The following is a 24,133-nucleotide window of genomic DNA, read 5'->3' on the forward strand; positions in this document are numbered from 1 at the left end:
CTGGGTTCAAATCCCATCTTTTTTTATTTTATTTTATTATTTTTATATTAATAAAAAATTTCTACATACATTTTCCAAAGTTATATAATCCAGATTGTCTTCAAATCCCATGTTGGTCTCTTGCTGCCTAGGTGACCGAGTTCTTCACATCTTGGCCTCTCCCTGTCTTTTCACGTATTCTACACATATTCTTCTCGTTCCACTGGTCAGCCTCACTGGCTGACTTGTTATTCATGATACATGGTACTCCATCTCCTGCCTCTGTGCCTTCCCTCGCATCCTGTGGCCCTCTTTGCCTGGAATGTGCTCCCTCTTCATCTCTGCCTCTAAAGAATCCTTCTCTTCCTTCAGAACACAGCTCAAGCCTCAGCTTCTCCAGGAACCCTTTCTTGATCTTCTCAGCCATGAGTAACCTTCCTCCCTAACTACTTTGTATTCTCTTTAGAGTAATTCTGTACATACCTATATATGTACTTTTTGTCTTCACAATAACAATAATATGTATTATATTATATATTATATTATAAAAATATTACCTATATATTGTATAATATATAATATAAAAATGTTATATAATATAAATATTACATATGTTATATGCCATGTAGTATGTAATATAAATATTGTATGATATATTACATGTTGTATAATTATAAATATTACATGTAGTATATGTCATATAATGAAAATATTCTATATTGTGCAATATATAATGTTACCTATATTATATATCATGTAACATATAATATAAATGTTGCATGTATTATATGTCATGAAATGTATAATATAAATGTTACCTATATTATATTGTGTAATATTATATATTCCATATTTATGATAATATAAATATTACACATATTGTATGATGCTAATATTACATATACTATATATTGTGTAGCATATATAAATATTACATATATTATATATTATTGCATTATATTATACATATACTATAACAACATATATATGGTTCCTACTAAGTTCCAAGCACTATGCTAGGGATTTTATAATTATTATTTTATTTGATCTCTGCAACAACCCTGAAAAGTGGATGTTATTATTATCCCCATTTTACAGATAAGAATTGAGGCAAGTAGAGGTTAATGCTTTACTCAAGGTCACACAGCTAATAAGTGTCTGAGGCGGGATTTGAATTCAAATCCGATTCTATGCCCAGCACTCTATCCACTGAGCCACCTCACTGTCCCATTAAAATGTCTTCCCATTAGAATGTTACTTCCTGGGGGGCAGTGGATTAAGAGCCAGACCTAGAAAGGGAAGGTCCTGGGTTCAAACCTAGCCTTGTACACTTCCTAGCTGTATGATCCCAGGAAAGTCACTTAAATCCCACTGCCTAGCCCTAACCACTTTTCTACCTCATTCTAAAACAGAAGATAAGGGTTAATAAAGAATGTCACTTCCTTGAGAGTATGGACTATTTAATTCTTTTTATTTGTATTCTCAGCATCTACCACATTAATAATAATAAACAATTTATAATAATAATATATAATGTTTGTAAATTGACCGACTGTCCACGGTCCTTGTCGTCAGAATCATTCCAAGTTCTGAACCACCAGGGGACCACAAAACCCAGACAAACCCCTTGAACAGAGCCCTTTCATGGGTGAAGAAATGGCTTGTTGGGTGAACATAAATGGTTCCACTTGAGCCTGCTTAGGGGGTGAGGATGCAGGATGCTCCTCAGGGCACTGAGCCGGAGTCCAGCTCTCAGACCTGCTTCTCTAAGGGACCACAATCCCCGACCCCCAACAAAGTCTAAATCCCATCATCTTTCATCAAGGATTGGCCTTACCCAGTCTTAGCATTTGGGATGACCTTTCCTTTGGGATGGGTCTGGCTCTGATCTCGGACACTGACTCACTGAAGAATCTACGGTAAGTCTCTCTTTTATTTATCCCCTCACCTTCTCTCTTAGTATCAATTCCAAGACAGAAGAGGGAGGGCTAGGCTGTTCGAGTTAGGTGACTTGTCCAGGGTCACACAGCTAGGAAGAATATGAGGTCAAATTCAAACTCAGGTCTTCCTGCTTCCAGGCCTGGCATTCTTTCTGCTGTGCCACTTAGCTGCCCCAGAGAAGTAGGGTACAGATTAATGAAATGAGCTGGAAAAACAGGAGCCCCAGTTCCATTCAGTCTAATATTTATTGGAGGGTAAAGGCTGGGGATACAAAGATGAAAAAATGATATTGTTTCTGACAACCACCCTGATGGTCTCCTATGTGTTTATGGCATAGGCAAAGATAGTTATAATAATAGCTGGCATTCCTATAAGCTCCCTAAGGTTGCAATATTATCTCATTTGATCCTCACAACCACCCTGTGGGGTCACGAAGAGTCAGACATGACTCAACAACAACAAAAACAGCAAGACAAAGGAGAGACTCAAGGCAAAATACTCTAGGAACATTTGAGGACAAGATCAGGCTTTGGCGAGGAGGTGGCAACTGAGCTTAGCCCAACGGGGAATCCATGAGCATCACCTCTATAACTGGTGCCCAGCTAAGAACGTCCCTCTTTCCCCTTCTCTAGGGATAAGGATTTTTTTATTTATTTTTTAATTTTTAATTTTTTAACTAAATTATATCTTTTGCATTTTTATTTTTCAGTTCATTCTCTGTAAGTGACATTCACAAGTTATTCTTCAAGTTTTACATTTCCGTGGCTATATATAATATTCTTTTGGTTCTACTTATTTCACTGTTCATTATCCCATGGACATCTTTCCAAGTTGTTCTTGTGGTTTTTTTTTAAATTAGCCTGCTCAGCATTTCATACGGTTCAGTAGTATTCCATCACAGTCCTAGACCACAATTTGTTTAGCCATTCCCCAATGGGTAGGCATCCCGTTGACTTCCAGTTCTCACTACTACAAAGAGAACTGTTACAAATATCTTGGAACAGATTAGTTCTTTTCCTTTTTCTCTGATCTCCTTGGGAAGCAGAGTCAGTGGTGGTATTGCTGAATCTAAGGGTATACACAGTTTTATAACTCTCTGGGTATAACTCCAAAGTAACTCCAAAATTGTTGGATCGGTTCACAGTTCCACCAACAGTGTATTAGTGTCCCCATTTTTCCATATCCAGGAAGAACTTTTTTTATGATTCACTTTGCTCCTAAGGGGGACCTTAAAAGCAGGTCAAAGATTTCAATTGTCACTTGTGTGCCCCTAAAGGAGAATGTTGGTTACCTTAAAATACCTGGCCACCCATTTTAGGTGTGAGTCTGCTACTGCTCAGACAGCTGTCTCTGTGGCTTTCAATTCAGCAAACAGAGACAGTCTTTTAGAGCCAAGAGGGCTCAATGAAAAGAGCAGCTGTAGTGGCAAATAGCAGGAGGGAAACAAGATGGGAAAATGGGAGGAAAAGTATTCTCTGCCTCCTGTGCCAGCTCTAAGCCTCCTTTCATTGCTGTGGAGGGGCGTACACCACATCTCAGGAAGAAAGAGGGAAAGGAAAGGGTGGAGCAATACTTTTCTAACTCCATGGAGATGGGAAGCAGTAATGGAAGGGAGAGGGCTCTGGGCTTCCAGTCAGGCATTTCCGTATGTCAGATTCTTTGTGACCCCATTTGGGGTTTTCTTGGCAGAGATAGTGGAGTGATTTTTCCATCTCCTTTTGATAATTTTACAAATGAGGAAAGGGAGGCAAACAGGGTTAAGGGATTTACCCAAGGTCACATAGATAGTAAGTGTCTGAGGCTGGATTTGAACTCATAAAGAGGAGTTTTCCTCACTTCCAGGTCCAGCACTCTGTGAACTATGGTGCTACTGTGGCAAGTCCCTTAACTGTGTTTGCTTCAGTTTCTTCATCTGTAAAATGAACTGGAGAAGAAAATGGCAGACCACTCTAGCATTTCTACCAAGAAAATCCCAAATGGGGTCAGGAAGAGTTGGACATGACTGAAATGACCAAACAACAAAAAAATGTGCCAGGCACTGTACTAGGGGTTCTGAATAGAAAAAAATGGCATCTGAAAATTGGAGATGAATTGAATCTGAGGAGTTCCCTCCTGGAGATTCCCTATATCAGTGAAACAATAGCCCTTTCCCACTCTACCCTCCAAAAAATTTTAGAGAGAGGATACAATCACTTTTTCAAGGCTCATACAGATAAATTATAAGTTATTATAAGAGATATGGGAAAAGATTCATGTCAAACTTCTTTTGCCATTTCTTAAGTGAGATAAAACCTGGCCAAAGAATTATTAAGAATTATTTTGCCCAATTATATGACAATAAATATGACAATCTAGGTGAACTAGGTGAATATTTACAAAAACATAAATTGCCAAGATTAACAAAAGAGGAGATAGAATACTTAAATAATCCCATATCAGAAAACCTGGCCAAAGGTCCTAAGGGTCCTGGCTAAAAATGACAACTTATCATTATGGATAGAGATAGAGATGATATAGATATGGCTATTTAGGAAGATGTAGATGTCAATATAAATCTAAACATTGTCTATAGATACAAACATAAATAAAGGCTTACACACAGACATAAATAAATGAGGGACAATTGGACCTGTAATTCATTAGCAAAGGAAATTCCCTCTACCAATTCATATGAGAACCTGTACTGCAATTTATAGTCTTAAAAAGCTGTCTGGGACACAAAAAGACTACCCAGGATCACACAGATAGCATGCACCACCATTTTGAGATCATCATTCCTTGCTATAAAGATAAACAGCTTTGGGAATCTCCCCTACTATCCTCACTTCCCCAGACAAAAACTGCCTCATTCATCCCTCCCTTCTCTCCTCTCTTTCCCTTCTCTTCCTGCTCCTCTCATTTCTTCTATCAGCTCTCTATTCCAGTCTCTAATTCTCCCCATCCTTTCTCTCCTTCTTATCAGCTATGAGGAGTAAGGAAGACAATCATGGGTGTGGGAGGACCCAGACCAGTCCATGAGTTTAATTCTCCCCTGACAGAACACTAGTGTTTTTTTCCTCTCAAATTGAGTGGCAAGTACCAGAGAAGTAGGAAATGCCTTAGTGTGTACCTTTGCCAACACTGGCCCCACTAGGACACTAACACACAGGTCTTGCCAACCCTTGACTTCCTTTTTTTCGAGGTGAAGAATCCACTTCTCTCCCCTCATCTGCCATCAAAGTGGCTCGAATGGAGCTCTGGGTCATTGTAGCTCCCCCCAGTACAATGTGTACCTTGCCAGGAGCTCAATAAATGTCCACGGATGAACAACAACAACAAAAAAACACAGTTGGCTAATTAGGACTTTCACAAAAGGTTCCATATAAATCTCTAGTCATCCAAAGGGGCAATTGATTTATGTTTATATTTCTCTGAATCCCTTCCTCCCCACACTAATATCATTGGGATGGGACTAATACCCACCAGAGTGGATTTGTTTGCCTGACAAGCTGATAAAGTTGTCCCTGGAATTTGATTAGCTCCTGCCTGCCTTGAAATAGCTTTTTGATGTAACCATGAAAATTTTTTCTAAAAAAATAAAATATTTAAATAAAAAAAAAGAAATAGCTTTCTGGTAGCCTCTGCTGTACGACAGTGCTCTCTGCTCATCTAAAGGCATAAAAAGCCCCACTTTCAGGGAGGCTGGGCCCCCTCTGACAAGGAAGCTATCCAAAGACCACTCAAGTTACCAAATGCTGATCATTCTTACATGGAGACTAGAGAGACTGCATTTAAGCTAAATATGGCTATATCCTTGCCACATTAGAGCTAAGTAAACTTCCCATTGCTAACTGTTGAATGCTTCATTTAATCCTGCATCAAGCCTAAACTAACAATGATGCATCAGGTCCACCCTCACCATCCATCCTACTCTTAATCTGATTTTGTTGTTCAGTCCTTTCAGTTATGTCTGACTCTTCCTGGTGCCATTTTGGAGTTTTCATGGCAAAGATTCTGAAGTGGTTTAAAAATGAGGAAACTGGAGCCAACAAGGTGAAATGACATGTCCAGGATCACACAGCTACTAAGCATCTGAGATGGGATTTGAACTCACCAAGATGAGTTTTCCTAATTCCAAGCCTAGTGCTCTATAGCCGCTGTACCGCCTAGCTGCCCTCCTAGCCTGATAACAGTGTATAATCATGTCCTACATTGGTTATCCCAGCCTCATTCCTCTCTAGCAGTGAAATAGGAAGGGCTCTCCCAATGTGACGGATTCTATTCTAAATGGATATTTTCCTACTGTGGCCCTTCCCTTCCATCTCTTTTCCTTCCAAGAGAAAAATTGTTTTTGCCCAAATGTTCCTTAGCTAAGGAAGAAAATAAATGTAAGAAATTTCTGCTCCAATTTGCGTGCTAGGACAATGAATGAATGAGTACCTGTAATTTGGGGAATGGGCTAGCCCTGACGTGACCATAGGTTTTATGGTCAGTCCCCATGTTGGTTCTGTGGTTGTTCTAAAAACCCCAAGGCCTTAGGAGGTGAAATTTCAAGGCTGTGGTTATTGGCATTATGAATTGAACAGGCAGGAAATGCCCTGCATAGCTAACCTCCCTTTCTGATTCCTGCTGGGATCTGGAGCTTCAGGCGTCTTGCTAACTCCCTTCTCTCCCTAACCCATCATCCGCCCCCTGGCTCAAAGCATGTCTGACTAACCATTTAATGAAAGTAAAGGGAAAAAAATTAAAATTAAAAACCCTATGAAGAAGCTGTTCAGTCCCAGAGCTTCCCAGTTCCTGTGGACCCAGTTATATGATTTCTTCTGAAAAGTATTCTTTCTAAGAATCCCAAAGTGCTAGAGCATCCTCTCTAAAGGGTCTTAGAAATGATCCTACCTCCCCCTCTCAAGAGGACTAGATGTAATTAAAGGGATCTTTGACTTTTTTACTTACCTCCTAAAGGCTCTCTAGCTTATTTTTTCCCCCTATCAGCACTTTTATTTCCATAGGATACACTTTGAGGGAAAGGGAGGAAGGGTGAGGTACTGGGAGAAAGATGGAGAGATAGGAGGCAGTCATGGGATTTCCACAGGATAGGGCAAGAGTGTCAAACTCAAAGAAACCTGGTCACCAGTCCCTACCTAAGGATCCCTGCAGATGCTACACATTTGGTACCTCGACCAGCATGGATCTGTAGCTTTATCTCTCTGTAACATAGAGTCTTGGAGAGCTGCCTAAGGACATTAAGAGTTTGGGTGCCTTGGTGAGGGTCACACAGCCAGGAGATGTAGGGTTTGGAATTCAAGTCTTCCTGATGCAATCTAGCTTTCCATCCACAATACCAGAAAGATGGACATACCTCCTTATAAGCTCTGGGCCTAAGGAAATTAGAGGAACCAAAAGAAGAATGGGAGGAACATCCAGTAAGATATTTTTAAATTGCTAATTAGATATTATTGAGTCTATGTTCCTCATCTCTGAGAGAGAGAGAGACAGAGAGGGACAGAAAGTGAGACCGAAAACGGGAGAGACAGAGAGATAATGAGAAAGACAAAGAGAGACAGGGACAGAGAGAGAGAGAGAGAGAAACAGAGACAGACACAGAGACAGAGACAGAAACAGACATAGAGAGAAAAAAGAGACAGAGAGAGAGACAGAAAGACAGAGAGAGACACAGACAGACAGACAGACAGACAGACAGACAGACAGACAGACAGAAAAAGAGACAGAGAGAGATGGATTGGAAGGTCTTTGAGGTCCAATACAGCACTCAGCACTAGATTTATGATCCTCTATAATCTGATCACCAAAACTTTCCAGAATTCAGTTTCCTCAAACTCTTTGAGCTAGCTGACCCCTGATATCTAATCTCCTTTCAGTTCTAGTCTTAGAAGTGTCCACCATCTTTAACTCCTCACCTCCCCAGCACACCCATCATCAGAGATGTACTGGAGCCAGTTCTTAATGACCTGGAGCCCAATGTTCAACTTTCAGTGTGAGCATTTTATACCCCCAAAATGAGCAAATGTTACAAATGAAGATTTGCTCTAATGTGTTGATTGTCTATGTGAAAGTGATAAAGAAAGTGTAAATAATACAGATTTCACTTTAAAAGGCACCTTGCCATGCATTTCCTCCCCTTTTCCACTCCCACGAGGTCTGGTTGTTAAATATTTACCAATATACCCCTAACCATCATGCAGAGTTATTTTATATTTGTGCTCTCACTTTCTTTGACTAGTAAGCCTCCTACTGTGTCATCCCTCCTAGGTTTTTGGGGGGCTCTCACTAAGATCTTCACTTATTCCATTCCTTCCACTTAATTTCATCTATTTGTCCTTTTTCTGCCTTCCTCTGACTCCCTGCCTAGTCTGACTGTATCATCCATCACTTCAATCCTTTCTTTCCAAATAAACGCTGACACCCTCTCCCCTCTTTAACTTTCCTTTGTGTCCACTATGGCCTTCCCCACCAGGTAGATAAGCTGTGGCAGCTCCCATGACCTTTGTCATACTTGCCAATACTTACCTTCCCTGCCCATCAGCTTCCACCACATCATACCTTCTCCTCAAAGCACAGCCAGGACAGAGGAGCCAGCCATCCTTTGATACATCATGCCTCTGCTAGGCGACTTATCTGTATTGAATCCCATGTCATCATTCCTCCCATTTATGATCAACTATATGTCATTTTCTTCCTAATTTTCCTTTAAATGCTGCCCCTAAACTACTTGAGACCTTGCTTCCCTCCTGGTTCCACCAACCTACACACTCTTCTACTCCCACCCTAAAGAAACTCATCTCCCAGGCATACTCTTTGCCTGCCTCCCTCTCCATAATTATCTCTACCCACCAGCCTAACTCCATCCCAGACCTGGCTCCTGGTTAACTCCACCTTCCAGCTGTCTACATCCCACCTTTAACATTCCCCTCCACCCCCACTTTTCCTCTCCTATTCCTAGGGGATCAGAGAGCACTAACAGAGAAAATCATGAAAATGTGCTGCCTGCGCCCACTAGAAACTCACATTGCCTAACTCCAGCCAGAGCCTACAGTTCTTTGGCATCCTTTGATTCATTCTTTGTTGATTCTTTAGCTCAGAAGTTCCAAATAGTTGGTCACGATCAGTATTCAAGTTCAACTCAATTCCACAAATACTTATTAATAGTATGGTACGTGCTAGGTGCTGTGGTAGACACTGGGGATGAAAGAAAAGAAAAAGAAAAACTCTTGTCTTCAAGGAGCTTACATGCTACATGAGGGGTGCAAATTACACAGATAAGTAAAAGCAGTCGTTGAAACAAGGAGAAAGCACAAGATGAAGAGATGCTTCATTATATAGCTTTTGAAACGAGCCTTTAAGGACAAGAAGGATTCTGAAAGGCAGAGACATTTCAGAAATGGACAATAGCCCAGATAAAGAGACTGAGGTAGGAAATGAAGGGGGAGTTCAATGTAGCAATACAACAGTTTGATTAGAAGGTCAAGTACGCTCAGGTCTGCTATAACTCAACATGGGTTCCCAAAAAGCTCCAGGTTATACAAAATAGCACAATGAGAACAAGATGGCTTATGGGGAAATGGGAATGGGCACAATGCTCAAAAATGTCCTTAGTGATGCATTAAAAAAAAAAGGAATCTAAGTTGTTGTTTTTTTAAGTAGTATTATTTCAGGGGGGCAGCTGGGTGACTCAGTGGATAAAAAGCCAGGTCTAGAGATGGGAAGTCCTGGGTTCAAATCTGACCTCAGATACTTCCTAGGTCTGTGATCCTAAACTATTTAATCCCCATTATCTAGGCCTTACCATTCCTCTGCCTTAGAATCAATACTATGTATTTTTTTTTATTAAAATCCTTACCTTCCATCTTAGAAACAATACTGGGTATTGGTCCTAAGGCAGAAGAGTGGCAAGAGCTAGACAAAGGGGGTCAAGTGACTTGCCCAGGGTCACACAGCTAGGAAGTATCTGAGACCTCTTATCTCTGGACCTAACTCTCAATCCACTGAGCCATCCAGCTGCTCCTGAGCACTGTTTTACAGTTGGCATATGGTTGTGTGTGTGTGTGTGTGTGTGTGTGTGTGTGTGTCTACAGAGAGACAGAGACAGAGACAGAGAGAAAGAGAGAAAGAGAGAGAGCACAAAAAAGAGAGAGAGAAGGAGGGAGGGAGGGAGAGAGAGAGGAGGGAAAGAATAAGGAAGGGAGGGAGGGAGACAGACAGACAGACAGACCGACAGAGAGAGAAAGAGAGAGAGAATGTAAAATTTCCCCTCCCCAGGCCAAAGGCCAAGGCAGAAGCCACCAGGAGTGGTAGTGGGATAGCCGAGACCAGCCCTTCTGAATCCATTGCTCCTATTGCACTGAAATATACAGTCAATATGGCAGGTTACTCTGACAAAGATTGGAAGTTGGCTTGTAGAAGTGGGTGTAGTTAGTGAATAATTGAAAGGGTAGAGTTCTTGGATTTTCAAAACACAGGTTACAGCAGAATTGACTGTGCATGAAAGACAGCAACATGAAATATCTAGAAAGGCAGGTTGGAGGTAGACTGCAGAGAGCTTTAAATAACAGACTGAAGAGTTCGTGTTTTGTATCATAGGTAACAGAGAGCCACTGAAGACTTCTAAGCAATGGAGCAACATGGCTCCTCCTGTGCTTTAGGAATATTATTTTGACAACTACATGGAGGACAGATTGTAACAAGGAGAAAGATCAGAAAAAGGGGAACCAATTAGGAAGTTGGAGAGAAAAGGGAAAAGATATAAGAAATATTGTGGAGCTATGAGTTATAGTTGGCAAAACCTGGCAATAGGTTGGATACATTAGGTAAGAGGAAGAAGTCAAAGATAACTCTGAGATTAAGATCTTGGGAGATTGGGAGCATGGTGCTATCCTCAACAGAAATAGTTTGGAAGAATTTAATAGGTTTAGAAAGAATTTTTTGTGGGCTTTTTTGGAGTGGGGGGATTATCAGTGTTATTTTAGATATGTTGGATTTAAGAAGCCAAGAAATATCTAAGTAAAGATCTCTAGCAGGCAGTTGGTGATACAGGATTGGAGTTTAAAATCAGTAGTAGAGTCCAGATTTGGCAATCATCTTCCTAGGAATAAATGAATCCATGAGAGTTCCAAAGGAGAGCATCTAAAGAGAATCTAGAGAGCATCTAAAGAGAAGGTCTAATATGACTCTTGGAGGATCCTTGCCCTTTGTGTATGGGTGATGGATGGTCAGACTAGAAAAGAACCAAAGATCATTAATATGATGAAAGACAAGGAAAGAGAGGAAGAACACAAGTATCTAGCAGTGTCTAGATGAGTAGAGAGACCAAGCAAGATGAGGATTGAAGAAAAGACTATCAGATTTAGCAGTTAAGAATGGTTGGTAACTTTGGAGGGAGCTGTTTTCAGGAGAGTGAAAGAATCAAAAACCTGATTCTAAGTCTATCTATTATGGACTGGCTGCAACCAGGACAGACCACTCCCAATGTCTTGGAGACTTTTCAAGTGGGGAAAGGATCATGGTGGCACTAGGTCTTTGCTTCCTATCTTGTATTATATTGTAAAGACTCCTCACATTCTAATGATCTTTTAACTTCAGGCTTTTTTTGATTCAAAGAATTGAATTTTTTTATTCAAAGAATCAAAAAGATCTTCTAAAATGGTGTCTTCTACCTTACTGCTTCCTTACTATCTCATAAAAAGTAGCCTTTCTTTGCAAGGCCTCAGTCTTTACCTGCTCTGAATATCATCCCTTCCTCTGTGAAAATTATTTGTCATATCTCTGTCTCTGTCTCTGACTCTCTGTCTCTATGACTCTTTCTGTCTCTGCCTTTCTTTCTTTTTTTAAACTCTTACCTTCCATCTTAGAATCAATACTGGGTATTGGTTCCAAGGCAGAAGAGACAAAAGGACTAGACAATGGGGGTTAAGTGACATGCCCAGGATCACACAGATAGGAATTGTCAGCAATCAAATTTGAACCCAGGACCTCCTGTCTCTAGATCTGGCTCTCAATCCACTGAGACACCTAGCTGCCCCCTGCCTGACTTACTTAATGTTGAATTTTCAATCTTTCTTTTCCTTGGGTGTCTTCTCCTTTGTCTCCCCAAAAACTTATTATAGATTATTATACTATATTGCCCTTTTTGGTGGAAAAAGCACAGGACCATCAATTGAAAGCCCTAGGATTTTAGGCTTGTCTTTTATTAGTTGTATAACCTTAAACAACCTCTCTAAATCTCAAATTCATTATCCGTAAGATGAAAGTGTTAAACCAAGTGTCTCTAAGATCTCTCAAAAACAAACAAACAAATAAATAAATAAATGGATGGATGAATAAATAAATAAATAAATAAATGTGCATTTCTATTTCTAGGCACAGGGACTGGCCTTTCCCTGATTTTCAGTGATTTCATCGGGATGGGGAGCTTCCTGGTGACGCACTGATTTTAAGCCAAGCTGGCACTTCGTCTGAAAGTTTTAGTTTTAGAGAGCTGCCTTCATTAGAATGTCAACTCTTTGAGGGCAAGGACTGTTTTGACCTTTCTTAGGAACCCCAATGCTCAGCTCAGTGCCAGGCCCAAAGAGAGCCCTTAATAAATTCCTGTTGACTGCTAGAACACTGAAAGATTAAATGATTTGCCCTTGCCCAGCATCACACTGTCCAGAAGTGATAAAGGAAGAAGAAACTTAAATCCATGGATCTTCCTGATTCTAAAGCCGGGTCTCTAGGATTCAGTATGTCTGTCGTGCTTCTTCTCACTAGAATTCTAAATCTATGATTAATTTCTATATGGATGTGTCTTATCCCTTCCCCTACCCCAAATGTTCATCTTACATACAGTAATGTTTTCAATAAATAATATACTAGCAATATAAACTTGTGATATGGGATGGGATGGGATGGGATGGGATGAGATGAGATGGGGCAGAATGTAATGGATAAAGGCAATCAGGCTTTATAGAAGAGTTAAGAAGAGCAACTAGGTTGTTGCATGAAAATGAACATAGATTTCCTTCCTCCTGAAGTACAACACATACTTTGCCCCATCCTGTAATCCTGAAAAGATGGATAGAGATAGAGAGAGCCTGGACCTGTGATTTTTTTTATTAGTATAGGGAATCTCCAGATGAAGACATCTCATCACTTTCTTTGCAATTTATAGTAAGCCAAGAACACTGAGAGGTTAGGGGACTTGCCCAAAGTCACACAGCCAGCAGATGTCAAAAGCATGACTTGAAGGCAGGTCTTCCTAACTCCACGTTCTACTCTCTCTCCAATAGGATATGATGCCTCTAGAAAGGTAGAAGCAGAAGGAAATTCTAATTATTTTAAAGTCCATGAAACATGCTTTTAAAGTAATCTTTTAAATCTATGTCTCTCTTTGTCTACATCCACAAGGCTTAAAAATTCTAGATGAGTTGGGGGGGAAATGGAGTTAATGTGACCATTAGGCATCATGTAGGCAATCTACCTAGATTTCATTGACCTATTTTGTCTAAACTGAACCAAACAGCTGGACTGACTGGATTCCACCTCACTTGTCTAGATCACTTGGCACCAGGGAGGCTCAACCTTGGACCTATCCCTACTTAGCCAGATTGTTTCTGGGCCAACATCAATTGACCCATTGGACTCGTTTTACTTAATTGAACCAGTGGATTTAGTCCAACAAGTGGTTTGACAGATTCTTTAATGGCCTGATGGGTGGATCCAGCTGAATTGACTACATCAGCTAAATATTTTGGCCTCATGTAGGCTCAGACTCGGTTTTCTGAATCACCTAGAAATGGTTTTTACCTAGAAAGAAGGGCAGTCTGTCCACACAAGGGCTTCTCTGTTGTAGAAGGGCTGGTTAGGGCACACGGCCACCTTTGGACGTGGCACAGGCGTGTGCCTGCCACAGAAACATTTGTGTTGGCAACATTTGGAGATGAAATGACTTAGCCACCTATGCTTTGGAGGCTGGGACTTCATAATTACTGTACTGTTTCAGTTGTGGTACCAAATGACCTCACTGACAGCCTAAAAATAGAATCACAGATCGAGGTGTTGGCTGTTGGCAAAGAGAAGACCAGAAAGGACTTGAGAGCTCTCCGAATCCCTGTGGCAGCAGAGCTGAGGTGCTGGGCTAGGGGCCGGTGGGTGGACACGGGGGCCAGGCTGTTTCAAATATATGCAAGGACCAGACTGTTGGAAATCCAGGTTTCTCTTCCCCTCATCTCCTAGCTAAAAGAGATGTGGTCCAACACTAGGATTCCTTCCTACCTGGGGAGAAAATTTAATTATATCCAATTCAATTCAGTGCAAGTACAGTACTGTCAAGGGTACAAAAAAATACTCTGCTACCAATCAATTCCTGAGGGAGACATTTACACAAATAATAGTCATGTCAATTAGGATGTAAGATAGACAAAATTTAAAAAAAGATACTATGAATAATTGATTGATTTAGAGGAAGAAGAGGCTACTTGTGTCAAGGAGGATCAGGAAATCTCCTTAAGAGCAATAACTATGTGTCACCTTGGTATTTGTTGCTCCAATACCTGGCATGTAATTAGTTGTTGTTGTTGTTGTTTAGGCAAACAGGGTTAAGTGACTTGCCCAGGGTCACATAGCCAGTAAGTGCCTGAGGCTGGATTTGAACTCACAAAGATGAGTCTTCCTAATTCCAAGCCCATTGCTCTATCCATTAAGCCACCTAGCTGCCTGGTAGTTTGTTTGTTTGTTTGTTTTTATAACTCTTACCTTCTATTTTAGAATCAATACTAAATATCCAAGATAAAAGAACAGTAAGGGCTAGGCAATGGGGGCTAAATGACTTGCCCAGGGTCACACAGCTAGAAAGTATCTGAGGTCAAATTTAAACCCAGGATCTCCAGTCTTCAGGCCTGGCTCTCTATTCACTCTGCCACCCACCTCCCCCCACTCCACTTCTTAGTAGTTAGTTTTTACTCAATGTCTTTTCGTTCTTTTAATCAGGAAAGAGAAAATTTTGGGTACTATTACTATCATAGTCTCATGATATAATGGTAATTATCTCATCTCTATGGGCCTCAGTTTCCCTCCTTACAAACTGAGAGGGTTAGCTTCTGATGGGGATAACTTTAATGTCAGGTGTAAAATATTGACGATTGCCTTTATAATGTGGCTTGAGGGATGGCTAAAAGGCCACCCTTTGAAAGTATCTTTTCCATTCCAATCTCCCTATTTCATCATAAATTCTACCATTAAAGATTTATCCTTTACTCAATGTGTTTTTTCATGTAAATTTCCTATAAAAGGAATAATAAGCTTTTATGGATCTTATTGATTTATCTTCATTGAGCTTTTCTGATCCTCCCTGATGAGGGCAATCAGTGAGGAGATGACAAAGGGAACGATGGGACTTCGATGGGAAGCAAACAAAGAATTGTGGAACCCAGGACACTTCCTAGAGAGGGCAGGTCTTGTCAAGTGCAGGTTCTCAGGGGACCAGCTGTAGGGAAGAGTTAATGATGGTTTTCAATCCTTTATAATAATGTACAACATGGAAGTCCATCGAGTCCATCATTCAACTATTGCCCCTTAAGTGATGAGATTCTTTGCTCTGTTGTTACCTGAACTAGGGAAGAACGCTTCTCAGATGAACCAACTGCTCAGAGGCTTTAGAGGACATGGGGAAATGGCTTGGTCAGTTTAGACGTCCTTGAGAGTGTGGATGAGAGTGATGTTGCACAGGAAATGTGTTCAAGTTGGGTAAGAAAGCTTGGTCATGCCCTCTGGACCATCTAAAAGATAGAAGCCAGTTTGGAATCCCGAGAATCAGCTCATCTGGCTATTTACGTGATGGAAGCCTTCGTGCCGAGCCTTTGAGAAGGGATTGGTTGGAATGGGAAGGGAAGAGCCCCAGCTGAAGCCTCAGACTCGGTTTCCTGTCTTATCCCTCCTGCCTTGGTCAGAGGAAGACCTTGTGAACTTCAGAGTGTCAGAGGAGCCAGACTCTCCATCAGCATCCTCGCAGCATCCCTGGAACAGCAGTAGCTGGCAGCAGTGTCTGCACTGGGAGCCAAGGACTGAATGGACATGATAAGGAAAGGAAGGGTCACATCTCCCCCCAAATCTAGCAGAGCACCGCAGCATGCCAAGGGAGGACTTCTTAGGACAGTTGGGGTCAAGTTCGGTCCCCTTTCACGACATCCCAGTAAATCTGAGAGGTTCTAATAAATCCATGGACTCTTACTCTGTTGTAAAAGGGCATCGGCGTAAAAAAAAAAAATACATTGGTGTGTTTTGCTTTCCCAGTGTGTGCCCCTACACCCATGACTAAGAACCAAGAGGAGGTGGATGATGCCATATTTTCCCAGGACTTTAAGTTACCCACCTTTGGAAACTATGGCAATATGCTACATTATATGAGATCATAGCAATAGGAGAAAATGACTCCTTATCTCCTCATAAATTAGTCACGGACACAGAAATGGTTAAGAAAATGACAAACGGTACATTGGAGACTTGGACCAGATGAAAAGAACTCAGAGGTGGGGTCCTAACTCCACTAAGATGGAAACTCTAGCAGATTTTCACATTTCTCAGGCAGATTCCTCAGCCTCTCCCGCTCTGTTTTCCTAGAAGACCTATTAGGTAAAGGACTGAAAAAAACATGAATTCCAAAAGCCCTTAATCAATCAAATGTTGTATATACATGTATGTGTGTGAAAGTGTGTGTTCTAAAGCCTTACCTTCTGTCTTAGAATCAATACTATGTATTGGTTCCAAGGCAAAAGAGCAATAAGGGCTAGGCAGTGGGGGTTAAGTGACTTGTTCAGGGTCACACAGCTAGGAAGTGTCCACCTAGTTGCCCCCAAGCATTGTGTTTTTACTGAACACCTGGAACTGTACCAAGAACTAGTGGGCAACCTTCGATGAGTTTATAGACTAGGTGGAGAAAACAGCCTATAACATAGCTAATATTATATAATAACAACATAATTATAATATAACATAATAATGCTATAAAACAAAGAGTTGCCACCAGGTTGCTTGGTGGTACAGTGGCTACAATACTAGACCTGGAATCAGAAACACTTGAGTTAAATCCAACTTCAGATCCTTATCAATTGTGTGACCTTGGCCACATACCTTCTCTGTTCCTCAGTCTCCCCATCTAAAAAATGGGGATAAAGGGACAGCTGGGTAGCTCAATGGATTGAGAGTCAGGCCTAGAGACAGAGGTCCTAGGTTCAAATCTGGCCTCAGACACTTCCCAGCTGTGTGACCCTGGGCAAGTCACTTGACCCCCATTGCCCACCCTTACCACTCTTCCACCTAGGAACCAATACACAGAAGCTAAGGGTTTAAAAAAAAAGTGGGGATAATAATGTCATCTCCCTCCCGTGGTTGTTGTGAAGATCAAATGAGATATTTTGTGAAGTATCAAATGTAATATAAATATTTGTGAAGCATCAAATATAGCATCAATAGATTTATGGACATAGCATAAATCTAAAAATACTAGCTATATATGACATGAATAAAATAGAGAAAGATGAAAGACAAATTATATTGTCTATAAACATGAGTTAGAAATTCAGAGACAGGAAATTAAACAGTGTTCTAGCCTCTATAGCAGTATATATTTCCTTTAAAAAAAACTTTACTTTCTATTTTAGAATCAATACTAAGGATCAGTTCTAAAGCAGAAGAATAGTAAGGGCTAGGCAATGAGGGTTAAATGACTTGCCCAGGGTCACTCAGCTAGGAAGTGTCTAAGTCAGATTTGAACTCAGAACCTCCCATCTCTAGGTCTGGCTCACTATCCACCCAACCACCTCACTGCCCCAACAGTACATATTTCTTCAAATGAAAAATATGAATCCCAATTATTTAGTTAGATAGAAAAGATAGTGATAGAATCATACTTTAAGGGCACCTTAAGAAGTGAGAAGGCATCAGTCAGTAGTTCCATTTTTAGGCGCTCCCTGATCAGGGATACTTCTAGGAAGGCGTGTACTGAAGTCAGCTCATATAGCTTTCAGGGGGGCCAGTTATTAGATTTTCAGTGTGAGCATTTATACCTCAAAAATTGGCAAAGTGCACAAATAAAGACTTGGTTTATGGTTCTGTTGACTGTCTAGATTGAAGTAAAATGAATAAGCATTTATACAGCTGGGATTTAGACTAAGCTCACAACAACCTTGCAACAGTAGAGGCTGTTACTATCCCAATTCAATTTTACAATTGAATAAACTGAGGCAATGAGAAGACACAATGAACAGAATGTTAGGTCTAGAGTCAGGAAGACTCCTCTTCTTGTATTCAAATCCAGTCTCAAGATATTTACTAGCTGTGTCACCCAAAGCAAGTCATTGAACCCTGTTGGCCTCAGTTTCCTCATCTGTATGATGAGCTGGAGAAGGAAATGACAGACTACTCCAGTATCTTTGCCCAAAAAAAAGAGTCATGAAGAGTCAGACATGATATTAAAGAGACTGGAAAACAAACTGAGATAAACAGAGGCTAAGTGACTTGTCCAAAGTCATCCAACCAGTGTCCAAGGCTGGATTCAAACACAGGTCTTCCGAACTCCAGGTCCAGTGCTGTAGAACACTACTTAGCTGCCTCAAGAAAGTGATAGAGTAAATGCAAAAAAAATGCATATTAAACTAAAATGTGTCCTATACACATTTTTTAGCACACCACTACTTCTAGGATATTTGATCAATAAATATCATCCTCATTTATCATGAAATCATAGAGTTAGACCACAGAATTCAGCGAGACAAACTCATCTGCCCCATTTTTCATATGAGGAAACTAACATCAGGAGACTTCCCAAGAACCTCAAAGCAGAAAAGTGTCTGGGGTGGCATTTGAACCCAGATGATGTTTCTGACTCCAGGTCTAGTTAGTAGCCCATCCACTACACTGTGCTACCTCTCATCAGAGCTTCTCTTTTCTTGAAGCCTAGAGAAGAAATTGGGAATCGTCCTCCCTTCCCGTACTCCAGGGAACAGCTCTTGGACTTGGGCTGGAGCAAAGAAATTCCTTGTTCTGTCCCTAGGGAAAGATGTCAAATGGACATCCTGCCTCAGGCAATGAAATGTTTTTGCTGTCCTGAGGGCAATTCGCCGAATATGTGTCTCAGAGCTATGATAACTTCCATCCCAGGCCAGGCAACCTTGTTCATCTTTCTCCAGTTCCTGCTACTGTGTCCCAGGAACCATGGAGAATTCAGCCAACCTTTCACCAGGCTCCCTAATCAAGTTCCCTGTGTCTGTTTGCTAAAGAAAAGTTCCAGTGGGTCCATCCAACACATGGAACTTAAGTACAGAAATTATATTTATCCACCCCTCTGCCAAGGAAATCACATGCCCCATGAGTCACTCCAGATGTGCTCAAAAACAGAGTCTGTCTGTGAAAGCGGAGTCCCCCAATTCCAGGGAGAGCCGGATTAAGAGGTGTAGACTTGTGTCCCACCCAGGAGGGTAGGCAAGCCCTTCCTTCCAAGGGGAAGGCGTTTCTCCATTTCTGAGAGAGGAAGGGCAATAAGAAAGATATAACTTTGGGGTCAAATTATTTGCTGCTGCAGCACCCACAGATATTGGGGTTCTGGGTGGCTTTGAAGGTGTTTTTCTTTTCTTGACATCAAAGATGTGTTGGAAGACGTTAATGCTTCTCTTGCTATATTACAATGCTCAGGCTACCCTGGCTCACAGATGGAGCAGAGGTGAGTTGTCTTTTATTGTCTATATGTGTGGGTGGGTGGGGTTTTCTCTCCATAACATTTAAAAAGTGGCTATTGGGGGGGTGAGGGGGAGAAGGAACCCCTAGAAAATTCAGATCATCTATTCCATATTGATTTAACTTCATTACACCTTTCTCTAAAGCCTGACTTTTTGTCCCATGGCAACAGGTGGAGAAAGAAATGACACCAAAAAAGAAAAGAAAAAAGAAAAGGAAAAAGTCAGAGCCAGGCAACAGAGAAATAGGGAGAGTCTGGCACAGGAGCCAGAATAGACCTTCCTGGCGCCCTAGGGCAGAACCTTTCCTCCTTTCCTCCCCCCCCCCCCCCCAAGAAAAAATTAACAGCTCACTCACTGACACGCTGGCTGCTCTGGCTGGGAAAGGACCCAGCCTTCCTATCTCTAGCTGAGAGCAGGTGTTATGCTCTGCCTCTCAAGGGACCAGCCAGTCCTGAGATGGAGATGGAGAATGATCATGCCTTTATCCTAGAGGGCAGCTGGCAGTCTGGCCCAACTTGCTAGCACAGAGGTGAGGTTGCCCATTGGCCGGAACTTTGTGAGTCTCTCCAAGCTAGCCAGAGCTGTCACTGTGGCAAGGAGCTTTGCAAGAGAGTCTCTAACACAGGCAGCCAACAGGCATACTATATTTCTTTGTATTTTGGTTTATTTGTTTTCTTTTTAAATTAACATACTTTTAAATTTTAATTTATTTGATTTCGTATTAATTATGAGGCATTTTTTTCTCTCTTCCAACACCTCTTCCTCTTGGGATTAAAAAAAAAAAAGATAAAGAAAACCCTGGTAACAAATGACCCAGGTATGTGGCCCAATGGATAGAATATTGGTCCAGGAGTCAGGAAGACCTGAGTTCAAAATCTGACCTCAGACTCTTACTAGCTGTGTGACCCTGGGCAAGACACTTAACCCCTGTCTGTCTCGGTTCCTTCAAAGGTAAAAAGGGGATAATAATCCCACCTCCTCACAGTGTTGCTATGGTTATTAAATGAAATAACATGTGCTATTTCTCTCTGCAATGGGAGGGAATCAGTAAGACCTTCCCATTAGGAGAAGGGACTCTTTTCCCTTATGGCTAACATCCCTTCCCATAGGGTTTGACTTCCCAGAGGTTGGGCTAGCAGCTGGGGCAGAGGAAATAGCTCCACTTTGCATTCCTGTGTGTGACCCACAACCCTCTCGGAGCTGAGGCTGGCGAGGCCCCAGAGCTCATGTTAAATTGATCACTTTGAGGAAATGAGGGACCAATAATGCCAACCTCACAGGCTCCACTTCTAATTAGAACCTCTCCTTGGTGAACAATTGATCATGGCTGCCTAGAAAGGTCAAGTGAACTCCTTTGTCACAGGCTGGATGGTATTTGTGGAGAAGGTACTTAACGCAATCCCAGATGGTAAGAAAATTAACGGGGTGATTTGGAGGCTCCCCTTAGCCTGGGAGAGAAAGAGAGAAGTGAGTGTTTAAGGGGGCGGGGCGGTGGAGATGGGGGCGTGCTATCTCCCACAGCAGGGATTTGTTCCCCAGACAAAACAAAAGAACCACCAGCTTCACCCCCTTCTCCTTCTTTTTCTTTCTTAATCCTCTCCTTTCTAACCTGAGATCTGGGAGCCTGGAAATGCCTCTGAGCCGTGGGACAAATAGTGAAAGCTCTTACCAGACTGTGTGGAATTCATCTTGTTTTTAGCTTCTTTCTCTCTGATGACTGCCCTATTCATTGATGCTCCCCACCACCGCCACCACACACATGCCCACTCACATAGGCACTCCATACACACTCACAAACACACACACCCATTCACACACTCTCATCCTCTCTCTCTCTCTCTTTTTCTCTGACTCTCTGTCTCTCTGTCTGTCTGTCTGTCTCTGTGTCTCTGTCTCTATCTCTCTGTTTGTCTCTATCTCTCTGGCTCTGTCTCTATCTCTGTGTCTCTCTCTGTCTCTGTCTGATTCTGTCTCTCTGTCTTTCTGTCTTTCTGTCTCTCAGTTTCTCTCTCTGTCTCTCTCTCTGACTCTGTCTCTGTCTCTGTCTTTCTGTCTCTGTTTCTCTGTCTGCCTCTGTGTCTCTGTCTCTCTCTGTCTCTGTCTCTCTGTCTCTGTCTCTCTCTGTCTCTGTCTCTCTGTCTTTCTGTCTCTCAGTTTCTCTCTCTGTCTCTCTCTGACTCTCTGTCTCTGTCTGTCTCTGTCTTTCTGTCTACCTCTGTGTCTCTGTCTGTCTCTGTGTCTCTGGCTCTCTCTGTCTCTCAGTTTCTCTCTCTTTCTGTGTCTGTGTCTCTGTCTCTGTCTCTGTCTGTCTCTCTCTCCCTCCACACACACTGCCTCAATCCCAGCTTTAGGGGATAAAAGTTGTATCTACTCCAAGTAGAAAAGGAGCCAAGGTAGACCCATGGGCAAGCACCTTAACTCTGGAATTGGACTACTTTCATATCAGTCTCAGTTCTCCTGTTACAACTGTGAACTTGGATAAATCATTTTCCTACCTCTCTGGACTTAAGTTTCTTCATCATAAAAATGAGGAACAAGATGAGCTCTCCTATCCTTTCCAGCAATAAATCTGGAATTCTGTGAATGTTAAGGATAGGGATAAAATGCCTAGAATATAGTTTGTGCTTTATAACTTCTTTTTAAAATTCATTTGATCACATGGACTTTAAAAGAGTAAAACTCTTTTTTTCTAAATTCCTTACCTTCTGTTTTGGAATCACTACTAAGCATTGGTTCTAAGGCAGAGGAGCAGGAAAGGCTAAGAAATTGGGGTTAAGGGACTCGCCCAGGGTCACACAGCTAGGAAATGTCCAAGGTCAAATTTGAGCTCCTGTCTCTAGGACTGGCTGTCTATCCTCTGAACTCCCTAGTTGTCCCAAAAGAGCAAAATTCTGCAGAGAAACTGACAATGGGCTAAGATTCATTTCTTCCAAAGGTACAAACTTTTCCAAATTTCTCAAGGAAATTTCCACTCCTTTAAACAGACAGGAAAAGCAAGCCCTGACTAGGCAAGCTACAAGCCTCTAATCCTCTCAGCATATTACTCATAATTACAGTGGCTAGAGCATAATGCTTGGCACATAGTGTTTTATAAGTGCATTTTTCATTCTTTCATTCATTCATTCAAATAGCAAAGGAAGGATGAGATGGCAAATGGGAGTATGACAGCTTCCCCAAATCACTTTCCCCCTTCCAAACCAGCTAAATAACCAGGAGAGGATGCCCTCCTTCATCTCCCCCCAACCATCCCCCAACTCATACTCCCCAGCCTTACAATGGGGCTAATTCTACAAAGAGAGGAGTCTTTAGTTCCCAGAAATACTCAGTGCCTTTCTAAGGAAAGAAGGTGGGCAGCTTTAGCCCTACTAGCTTCTACCACATCAGTTAGCCCAGGGGTCAGCAACGTATGGCTCTTGAGCCATATCTGGCTCTTTTGAGGGCCAGATATGGCTCTTTCTGCAGGAGCCATAAAGTCCATTTTTTTTCAGGCGCTGTTACAGGAGCGCACTGTGAGCACTGTACGGCTCTCATGAAATTACATTTAAAAAATGTGGCGTTTATGACTCTCATGGCCAAAAAGGTTGCTGACCCCTGGTCTAGCACTTGGTTATATTCTAGAGCAAGTTATATTTGTTCTCTATTCTCCACAGCTCAGGAATGGAAGTTGTGTGTCTTCTCATTCATTCTACAAATAATCTTGGAGGTGCAGCTAGGTGGCTCAGTGGATAGAGAGCCAAATCTGGAGTCAGGAAGACCTGAATTCAAATCTGACCTTGAACAATTCCTAGCTGTGTGAACCTGGGCAAGTCACTTAACCTGATTGCCTAACCCTTGCTCTTCTGTCTTAGAGTTGTTACTAGTAGGACAGAAGGTAAGCGTTTAATAATAATAATCTTTGAGTCCTTGTTATGAACAAGATGGTGTGTTGGGTGCCAGGTGGAATTCTGTAAATATGGCAAACTCATAACAAGGAGAGACAACTTGAATAATGGATGGAATGTTCAATTGGAGGTGGAGAGGACTTGAGTTCAAAACCAGCCTCAAACATTTCCTAGACATGCAATTCTGAGCAACTTACAACTCCTTTAAGCCCCCTTGGCTTCAGTTTCCTCATCTGTAAAGTGGGGATAATAATAGCACCTATATCCCAGTTTGTTTTAAGAGCAAAATGAAATAATATGTGGAAGGTGCTTTGTAAGCCTTAAAGCTCTACAGGGAAAAAAAGCTATTTTCTTGCTAGCTATTTGCTGTAGTTCAAATCTCACCTCAGACACTAGCTGTGTCACTCTGGGCAAGTCACTTAGCCCTTTGGCCTCAGTTTCCTCATCCATAAAATGAGCAGGAGAAGGAAACAGCAAACCACTCCAGTATCTCTGCCAAAAAAAACCACCTCAAATGGGGTCTCCACGAGTCAAGCATGACTGAAACGACTGAACAACAACAAATTATTAGAAATACTTTGTAAAAGAAAGAAGTACTTTGTAGAACAAGCATATTGTTTGATCCAAGCC

At 41.6% G+C, this 24,133-nt stretch overlaps 1 protein-coding gene across 1 annotated transcript in view; it reads left to right on the forward strand.

The window, feature by feature from the left end:
- Positions 1 to 19,530: 19,530 nt before the first annotated feature.
- Positions 19,531 to 24,133, forward strand: part of FAM180A (family with sequence similarity 180 member A) — a 30,870-nt gene continuing 26,267 nt past the window's right edge. Inside the window, exon 1 of the mRNA XM_044678464.1 lies at positions 19,531 to 19,606. Coding sequence (XP_044534399.1) covers positions 19,531 to 19,606 — 76 coding nt within the window. The remainder of the gene's footprint in view (positions 19,607 to 24,133) is intronic.

The sequence above is a fragment of the Gracilinanus agilis genome, chromosome 5 (genome assembly GCF_016433145.1).
Source record: "Gracilinanus agilis isolate LMUSP501 chromosome 5, AgileGrace, whole genome shotgun sequence".
Lineage (NCBI taxonomy): Eukaryota > Metazoa > Chordata > Mammalia > Didelphimorphia > Didelphidae > Gracilinanus > Gracilinanus agilis.